The sequence below is a fragment of the Olea europaea genome, chromosome 17, assembly GCF_002742605.1.
Source record: "Olea europaea var. sylvestris chromosome 17, O_europaea_v1, whole genome shotgun sequence".
Lineage (NCBI taxonomy): Eukaryota > Viridiplantae > Streptophyta > Magnoliopsida > Lamiales > Oleaceae > Olea > Olea europaea.
Window position 1 is genome coordinate 4,778,512 of NC_036253.1, and position 9,871 is coordinate 4,788,382.

Sequence of the window (9,871 nt, forward strand, 5' to 3'; positions counted from 1 at the left end):
TTGTTATTGGATCATAATTTGCTTCTATAACTATCACTCGACTCGAGAGTGCAATCTCGATTTTTTGGTAGAATAAGCCGGGAACATCTATTGTAGTTTGGGTCATGTGAATCCGATTAGGTCCCTCTCTTGACTTCAATAAAAGGTGTGTGACTTAATTGATCCACTACAATAAAGTCCAAGGAAATTTGCGCAATTTCCAAACCCTAATAGGGCATTATAAAATGCACTTTATTGACATTTTTATATGAGAATTAGGGTTAGCCACTTTTCATTTTCCTCAAAAGGAAATAAACCTTGTGAGAGCAAGGGAGAAGATCTAAGGGAGGAAGCAATTGGCTAGGCTATTAAAAGCTCTTTCAAAAGGTTATCATCTCTCCTTCCTATGTGTGAGGATTTTATAATTCAATGATCTCAAGATCACTAAAATCCTTATTTACATGGTTTTAATCTTCAAAAGAAAATTAAATTCCTATTGTGATAATTAAAATTCATTAACCAACAGAAGCATGTTATACTCAAATCAGTTTTCTTTATAAAAATGCCCACAACTTTAAATAACAAGTCGAAATTCTGCCTTCAGTAAACATATACAAGAACCAAAGTAACCAAGAAAACTTTTTCTAGATGATTCGAGCTGTGTTCAATGAATCACTATGCCACATAAGCCTAAAATAGAGAGAGAACGTTCTTGCCTCCTAAAATAAAGATAGCATTGTCACTACATGATTCCAAACGGCACAAAACAGTGCCACATGGATGCCAGGCTGGAACCATGTATAAAGAAGGAAGCCATGTGACCAACCAAAACGATGTCAGTGTAAAATAAGGACAAGCTAAGCTTCGCCCTAGCGGACAAGGCGAAGCTATAAGACCATTTCTCCCTAGGCTTTGCCAGACAGGGCCATACCTTTGAACTCACAGAACTCATCCATGATTTAAATAAGAGATTGACTCGTCTCAGCCCAATGGGCCAAGTTTTTATAAGCTAACCAATTTACTTGGAGTCATTTGGATCCCAGCAAAGATGCACCAATCGAAGCTATGGAGTCACTCAGGAACCTTGTCCCCCAATGGGGAGCAAAAAAATACCCTCTTAGTCACGTAGCAGCAAAGAGGAGCTTCCATGTGGCAAAACTATTAATGGAGTACGTGCATAAGGTGATCTAAAGAATCTAATGAAAGTAACCAGCTAACCAACAGGTGAACACCACTTGTCAGAGATGAAACTATCTAGAATCAAAATATGATTAGAACCCCCCAACGGCGAGGTGACGTGTCCAGAAGTAAAAAGGCTAAAAAGCCCATAGGCTTGCGATATCTATAAATAATTAAGAATATCATAAGAAAAGCAAGTGAAAGAAACCCTAGCAAAGTTCTTGCTCTTCATCATCTAGCCTTGATGGAGAATTCTCGGTAAAGTAGCTCTCAAGGTGCTCCAAATGACCAGAAAAGGCTATATGAAGGGTGATTCGACAAGGAGGAGACAAGGGACTTGTTGGTTTCAAGTTTTCGAGACCAACAAGCATAACAATGAATGTGTTTATTTCATACCTCAACTAAGGCACTGCATCTTCTGTCCAGTTTAGCAATCATGTGAAGAGCTTCGGATTGGAAAGGAGAGTTCTCTCCAACGAATATCAGCGTTCGGCATCCAAGTGTTCTTAAACCTTCACTGATGTCTGATCTCCTGCTCATTGGCAAAATGTAGCTTAAGGGAGTGAGTTTTTAATCAAACAATGGAATTCTAAATAAAGCTCAGCTTTGTAATTACCTATCTAATGCTTGTAGAAACCGCAGGACATTTATGCTCTGCCTCTCATCTAGCAACTGAAAAAAGCATAAACAAATTAAAAGAGATTCCATACAAGTTAAGCTCCAAAAGTATAGTTTAATCACAAAAAGTCAATAAAAAATGGAAAGAAAGATGGCATTGAAGCAGTAACTCTTCTGCATGCTTGAACTATATCTGATTCTGGAACCTCAGAACTGCCACGGACTTCCTGGTACAATTAAGAGAAAAATCTATATTAGATAATATCCTAAAAGGAAAGATTGACAGATTGTGGAGAGGCGGAAAGGCGGAGACTGAAAATAGATATTAAATTACCTTGCTGAAATACCGAGAAAGTAAATATTCCTTTAGCAGCCCACACATGCCATAGAAATATAGCAAATTTGACATCACCTACACATTTTAAATGATCTCAACATTCACTTGGGAATTCCTTTTAGTAATGTACGAGTTATAGAGAGGGAAATAAATTTTACCTTGTTATGGAACCATTCAGTCCAAGATGGAGCTTTGCACAGAGGGGAAACAAGGATCAAACCAAGAATCCGCTCCTTGTATTTCATCTGTGACATACACTACAGTGAGATGTAAAAGTTTAAAAGATCAGGACTATAATGCTGAAACAGCTAAATAAACCGTACAGCAAACAAGGTGAGGATGTAAGCGCCAGCCGTCACACCCATGCCCATCACTGCACCGAGCCTGAACGAAGTTAATCTCGTCTTATTAGGAGAAGTTTCATTATTAGTTACATAATAATGATTTTATCAAGTAGCAACAAACGTAACAAGCAACAAAATGGGATGCAACTAAGTCATATTTTGATAAATTTGGAGTTGGTCTGTTTGATCCATTTCTAAGTCTACCAAGAGATCTATTACAAAGAAATAAAATCCTTGGCAACCACATCAAACCACGTAAATTTCAGTTTCATCAATCTTGTGAACAACTTCATTTCCCTAATTTATTCTCAATCGTACGTTACTTAATATTCTCATTAAGATATGTCCATAAGATGATTGTTTCGAGTCTTCCTTGTTAATAATCAAAACTGAATACCTAAAATGATCACTCTCAGCAGCGGCAGAGCCAGAAATTTTCCCAGGGGTCTGGTTTCTTCACAGCTCATCTATTGGACTGAAAAATTGTTAAACTGTGACTTCACAAATAACAAGCCAAATATAGCTTGTTAGAAATGAATTTTATAATCCTAATTTTTATCGTCAAGTTTCCGTATTTAATATAGGGAAAATTCCAAGCACGGACAATGAGAAATACAAGGTCTCACAAGCGAACTAAAGGTTAGGTTTAAATTAGCAATTCTTTTCCTCAGCCCTATAAGGAAGCACTAACTACCATACAGTACAAATTTGGAAAATTTAACGATATTCAAATTAATCCTTAATTAAGAGGTCAAAATTGGGTATTTCAGTGTAAAACGATATAAAGACCTTCATGACAATTTCGTGGAAAGTTTGAGTCAGGATTTGCTCTAACAAATTTCTAAATTTGAGTAGATCGAGTTATAAATTCCTAGCTTGATGCAGGGATGAAATTTTCTTTTATTTTTGGTGCCTAGATCTTTCTCACAATGTTGGTTATGTGTGGTAAATATTTGGGAGAGAATGGATAAAAGAATGTATACAGCTTTTGTACTTTGCAATTTTTTATTTTTTTATTTTTCCAACAGATACATGTTTTTGACCTCTAATGGTTGAAGACTTGATTTGATCATGCCTATAGTTATTAATATATTATACTTCAATTGAAAGCAGCTAAACTGACTAATAAAGTGAGAAATTGTGTGGGTTATGATTGGGGGTGTCAATTTGACAAGCTGGTAGGGCCGAGAAAAGCCCGGGTCGGTCCGGCTCATGGCTCTGAGGAACTGAGCCCATTTTGGGGCATTGGCTCGAGCCCAAGTCACATGGGCCAGCCCATAATGAGCTAAGCCTTAAAAAAAGTATAAATAAATAAATAAATAAATAAATAATAATAATAACAACATGAAAAAGGTTGCATCAAAGCAACTACGCGTAGCAGTAGCTGCCTTCTTAAGGTAGCGTATCCTTACGGAAGCAATAGTTGCCACCATAGCTAATTTGAAGTTTGAACACGTATTCAAATTTGAAATTAAAATTTAGCTGAAAGTGAAACGGATATATATATATTTTTTTTTAGCTATAAATATGAGGTAAATTTTGAATTTCATATCAATTTACTTCAATTAATTTTAACTTGTAGTATTCTAGCTTCAACTTCAATATCCAATTTCTTTACTCTAATATTCAATTTCTTTTACTTTAATGTTCAATATCTTTTGTTACAATAGCCATAGATAGATTTTAGTTGTGATAAGATTAATAAGTTTAGGGGTAGTTTGAGTACTACATCCGACCATGATGCATCGATTTGGAGGATATCAAAGAGTAAGAAATACTCGAGACTAAAATGTCGAAAGAATCCAAGGATTTTTGGCAACATATGACACTAAGAAAGTTGGTGTTTAAAATAGAGGTAATATTTGGAAAGCATGTTGCAATTACTATAATAAAGAACTAAGTTGGAAGCCCGATTTAAGGATTATGCATTTGAATAGGCATGTACATATTAAGGAGTTGCAAAGCAAAACCAACCGAGCTTGACCCAAAACAATTCGAATTAGTATTTGGCGATTCTAGTTCTAGTCGTTCCATCGTTGTATATTCACAGGAAAGATATCGTGAAGGAATGACTGCATAAGTAGCTGCAATAGAGATACCGCTTACAACTGTAGTGTTATATCGTTGACCCTGATTTATGGACCGGTGAAATAAAAAATGTTATATTACTGCTACGATTCATTACATTGATCACATGTGGCTTCTACATAATAAGATTATTATATTCAAATGTGTAGAATATCGTCATAATGACACTAACATATACATGGTCTTAAAAGATATTATACAAAAATATAGTATACAAAAAATGGTTCGAAATTTTAGTTTTGAAAATGCTAGTGTGAACAAAAGTTTTATAAAAAAAATTTATTAATTAACTTAACCCCACATTTGGTAGTTTATTTTTCCTCAACATTGTGTATGCCACATTATCAATTTGATTGTAAAAGATAGATTAAAACATATAAAATTACCTTTAGATAAAATTTGACAAGTAATAAATTTTATTATTATGTCACCAACAAGAAAGCAAGCATTTAATAGTTTTTTGTGCAGAGTATGACTTACAAGATAAATCATTTGTCACTGATCTAACAAATAGATGGAACTATACATATCTTATATTACATTCGTGTGAAAATTATTTTACTATATTATAATGATAGACATACATACAGACCCGAATATAATTTGGAAGATCGTGAATGTCTATTGCATTTTGTGTGAAAAAATTCTTAAAACCTCTTTTTGATGCCATAAAGGAATGTAACAGTGTTTATCATCCTACATCTTCACTTGTTTTACAACAATTTTTCAACATTTCACAAACATTTCATAAATATGGGAATTTGCCAATTTTGTTGAAATAGTCTACTCTATAGAGTTAAAATTTCATAAATATTGGAAAGAGTTGTCTTCTTTATTTCTTTTAGCTTCGTTGATGGACCCTCAACTTAGTTTAACTAACATAAAAGCTATTATAAAGAGGATTACAAATTTCATGAATGTGAAATTATCATACGTGCATATAGAATCTATGTAATGTGAAATATATAACTATTATGCTGAAAAAGGAGATCAGGACAGTTTTACTTCCAAAAGTTCTTTTTCAAGAAATATTTCATCAAATTTAGATGATATAAGGAATTATTTGGACACTAATACAAGTGTTCCCTCATTTAGTTCTAGTTCATCAATATCTAGATCGATAGATATTAGTAGTACAAATCTTGAAATTCCCTCTAAATTAGATAGGTATATATATATGCATGGACGTTCATAGTGTGTTACAACCAAAAGAATTACACGAATTTAGTCTTCTATTATGGTGAAAGTGTAACAAAAGGCAATATCCAATTGTATAAAAAATTGCATGTGATCTACTAACACCTTTGATGTCTACAGTAGCATCGTAGGCTGCATTTAGTTTAGGTGGTCAAATTCTATCAAACGAACAATCAAGACTAAAAGAAGATATATTTGATGTTTTAATATGCTTGATGGACTAGGAATGTGTGGAATTACGTATTCAACAACAAGGTGATAGCATAATGGCTGAAAAGTTATAGCAAATCCAAACATAGGATATTATAAGTTTTGAAATTGATTAGTTCAAAAAAATAAGTAATTTTAAAATTTATTTATCTTAAAAAAAATTGTATACGAAATATTTTATTGTGCATAATTTTAACTTCGCCTACGTAGTCAGTCCTAAGCCTAAAAAGGAGGAAAGTTGTAATTTTTATTTAATTTATAATTCATATAAATTGCAAAAATTTTAAATTTCTTAAAAACTTTAGAATTGTCATGAATTAAAAAAAGGCGAGCTAGCTCAGGTCGACCCTAGATTTATTGGCCAAGAAAGCTAGGCTCGGCGTAGGCAAAAAAAAACCCAAACCATTTTTACTCAATCTGATCCCAAGCATTGAGTTTTTGTTCGCGAGCTGGCTCAGTTCGACTCGTTGACATCTCTAATTACAATGCTATTTCATGCTATAATTGGGGCCATAAAAATATGGATCGAAGTTAAAGTGTTGTTTAAGAAAAGGTTAGTAAATACATTGTTTATAGTCAGAATTAAGATATATATAAGGTGGTGTAACGGTGTGAATGTTTAATAAGATCAAACTTAATTCCTAGAGATAGAAAATAAATTCATGACCACTGATGTTAGATAAGACATCTGGGGCACATGAGTGGCATTGTACTTTGGATGTGAAGTAAAGATCAATCAGTACCTGCAATTATTATCCATGTATTTTTGAGACAATATTTAAAAGACATAAATTTGGCCTCATTTAATAGCTTAAGCTTTTAGGTCAAGTGGTTCAACAATATTTTACAAAAATATATATGTTGCCTCATAATTGTTCTTGTTTTATGATAGAAAATTTTTATATCTGCTTCAAGTTAAAATTTATTACATGTTTTGTTTTAAACATATGGTACGAAATTTTAAGGATCTGAATATTGGGGTGTAACAATAACATCTTCCGCAATCATAGTATGAGTCATGAACGTCCACATAATATGATTCATGAACACCTATATAATTTAAACAATCTTGAAACAATTTTATTCTTTTAAGTAGAAATTATAACACCTTTTATCAGTTCATATGGCATCTTTATTACCATACATTTTATGAGCTGTTAGAAGTAATTTCCCTATCATTTGTAATTTCATCGCTTTGAAGAGAAACTTTGATTTACATGTTTAATGCACTTAACTTGGTATTTAATACATTAACTTGCTTTAAATGTATTTCCATTCTCCCTCATATCAAAGATAACTTGTGAGCTTTCACGGCATCGTTAGTTCTAAGACAACTATGCAATTTCTCATATCTTTGATCTCAACACTCCAAAATAGCCTCTTATCTTCAACTTTAGCAACTGTCACATTTTGACTTGAAACTAACAAAATAGAACACTAACAATAAAAAATATCCCATCAAAATTCATGAAGTATATGATTACCTAAAATAGTTTAGAACTTCAAGAATCTGATCCGTTAAATCATCAACCGAAGGCACTGGATCTTCAGGATTAAGTGCTGCAGCTCCCAACTGCAAGAGCTCATATGAATTCCCACGAGAAAGTCAACGTCAGTTATAAAATGCAGTGGAAATAATGTGTAATATAGTCAGTAAATAACTGATACAGGAAAGATGCCAAAGTATTTACACAATCACAGACGGGTTGGCCAAATTACAGACCTCATGCCCAGGCGGACAAATGTGGTAAATGCAGAAATTGTGAAGCAGCAAAGATGCAGCTTCTGGACAGAAGAACAATTGTTGGAAACAAGACATGTCTGCATGAAATATAATGTCCCAAAGAAAAATTTCAGAGACTGCAGCTAAAAGAAACCTCGTTGCTCAAAAATTTAAAGCTAAATATAAAAAACTGTGACTAAAGATAATACTAAAAGTAAAAACAATTACTATCAGAGCAAACTTATCACTCACAATTTAAAGCTAAATCTGGATAAGTGATCAGAGCTGGCTTATCTTGGTCTCCATAAATTATAACAGAGATAGAACCTTGGCCAGTTCGTATAATATGCTGCTGAGTGAAGAATAATATAAGCACAATTATATACACAATTTTACTAACAAAAAGAAAAGTAATAATACTCACATTGTAAAAAATCACAATGAGACTGAAATTGCTGCTGTACCAACCAGATTTGCCCAGAAGAAAAAGGACTAAATGCAGGAGAGGAAAATTTCTAAACATGACCAAATAGAAAAGAGAAAATAATAAACGGCTGACATGTTACATTTCTTTAGAATTGCAAAAGGTTTCAGTTTAGTTAGAGTATTGCTAAAATACCCTTCTTCGTCCCTTCTCTCATTTGGAAGTTCTCAACCCTGCACTCAAGTGTGTGAGAATAAGGGGATTTGTCCTCAACATCAACGATGTTGCAAAAGAAATAATGTAGCAAAAAATATTGAATTTTAAACTTGATTTTCTTGAAGCAGAAAGTATTGAATTCTATGGAATTGACTAAAGTTCAATTCTGTACTCGTTGCCTTTACTACACAGCTTACACTTTTGTGTTGAATTATTACTTTTATTTGCCTAAAGAAGTTCTTTGCTTTTTAAGGAGGTACATTGATGGCATGTTTTGTAACTGAAGACATGACAAAAAGAGGATGATTAGCAAGTATTAACTAATAACATTCAGCAATCAGAAGAAAAAATAGAATTCAAGAAATGAAAAATTAAGATAATGTTCATTTTAGCCAACTGAATTCAAGATTTCTCATCAACCTGATAAAACAGCAGTCAAGATCCTTTCATCTCTTTGATTTTCATACCAAAAGTTCAAACAAAAATAAATAGAACTAAAAATGCTTGAACCCAATGAATAAAATAGAACAAATTCCATTTAAAGAAACCCATTAATAGACATGCAAACCTAGCAACTATTAGACTTTGAATGTCAAAACCTAGATATAAAATTTTATGAAAAAACAAAATGTGAACCCATAGATAGACAGAAATGTAACCTTCCCTCCAAGGTAGATTGTTTCCACATTGACAGAAACCGAGTCGCTCGACTCTGCCATGGCCGTCGGCTCTCCCTCTCCCCTCAAACACCCTTTTATTTTCTCTGTATCTATATGTTTCTCTCTCTATATTCGCGAATATATTTGACTATACACATATAAATGTGGTTGATCATGTACCAAGGGAAGCGATTCTTTCTCCACCTTTTATTTTCTCTTTCCGTATCCAGCTGAAAATCTCTCTCACAAAAAAAAATTGAGACAGGACAGACAGCCTAGCAGACATTTTTAGGCCGAAAATGACACTTGTACATAAATCACCGCATCAATTCCGCCGAATCTTATGCTCTTTTTCCATAATTATAATTCTTGTGTCTACGAATATACATATTTATAATATTTTTATTATAAAAATTTAAAATTATAGCTACTGCCTACTTTAATATTTTTAGAGTTTTGCTAAAAAAAACAAGGCCACATAACAAGCACCTTGTCAATAGGTAGAAAAACAGGGCTTACATGGCCCTGTTTGAGAAGAATTGTTCATATTTTTAATGGGATCAAAATGGGGTGTGGCATGCTAGGATAGAAGCGGTCCTCCCATCGGGATCATTGTTAAAATATCTTTATTTTCTGTCTCATTTATTTTATTTTATGAGGCATTTTAAAGAATGTTCAAATTTAAAGGTATGAGTTAAAAAGTGTCCATTCATTTGAATTTGGTATCAATTTATCTATTATGTCCTTAATGAAAAGCTACATTTTGAAATGGTATTCTTGACCTTTGATTTTTTTATCAATTTGTCACGAATTTTGAGAAGTGACTTCCATGAGAAGTTATATTAAAATAAATTTGGACGACCAAAAAATTAAAAAAAATTAAAAATTAAAAAAAAA

General features: G+C 33.0%; 1 protein-coding gene across 8 annotated transcripts; it reads right to left on the reverse strand.

Moving 5' to 3' along the window:
* Nucleotides 1–17: 17 nt before the first annotated feature.
* LOC111366120 (protein NDL1-like) lies at nucleotides 18–9,323 on the reverse strand. Of its 8 annotated transcripts, none has more exons than XM_022986787.1 (12): nucleotides 8,975–9,323; nucleotides 8,295–8,332; nucleotides 8,100–8,167; nucleotides 7,928–8,027; nucleotides 7,676–7,773; nucleotides 7,437–7,525; nucleotides 2,437–2,497; nucleotides 2,272–2,358; nucleotides 2,111–2,188; nucleotides 1,947–2,003; nucleotides 1,775–1,830; nucleotides 18–1,690 (listed from the first exon to the last, which is right to left on the reverse strand). In XM_022986787.1, the coding sequence occupies exons 1-12, from the start codon at nucleotides 9,001–9,003 to the stop codon at nucleotides 1,549–1,551; spliced, it is 903 nt and encodes a 300-aa protein (XP_022842555.1). In that variant the 5' UTR covers nucleotides 9,004–9,323; the 3' UTR covers nucleotides 18–1,548. The 8 variants fall into 8 exon arrangements, with proteins under 8 accessions (XP_022842555.1, XP_022842556.1, XP_022842561.1 ...); XM_022986788.1 differs by having other exon boundaries at nucleotides 7,928–8,024; nucleotides 8,975–9,322; XM_022986793.1 differs by lacking the exon at nucleotides 8,295–8,332 and having other exon boundaries at nucleotides 7,928–8,024; nucleotides 8,975–9,120.
* Nucleotides 9,324–9,871: the final 548 nt, after the last annotated feature.

What these genes read in the sequence shown, in the direction of transcription:
- LOC111366120 (XM_022986787.1), bottom strand. Translation starts at nt 9,003, where the DNA reads ATGTGGAAACAATCTACCTTGGAGGGAAG. An exon ending in ACATCCTCACCTTGTTTGCT is followed by an intron (nt 2,359 to 2,436) that starts GTACGGTTTATT and finishes TGTATGTCACAG; the next exon opens with ATGAAATACAAGGAGCGGAT. An exon ending in TTTCTACAAGCATTAGATAG is followed by an intron (nt 1,691 to 1,774) that starts GTAATTACAAAG and finishes GCCAATGAGCAG; the next exon opens with GAGATCAGACATCAGTGAAG.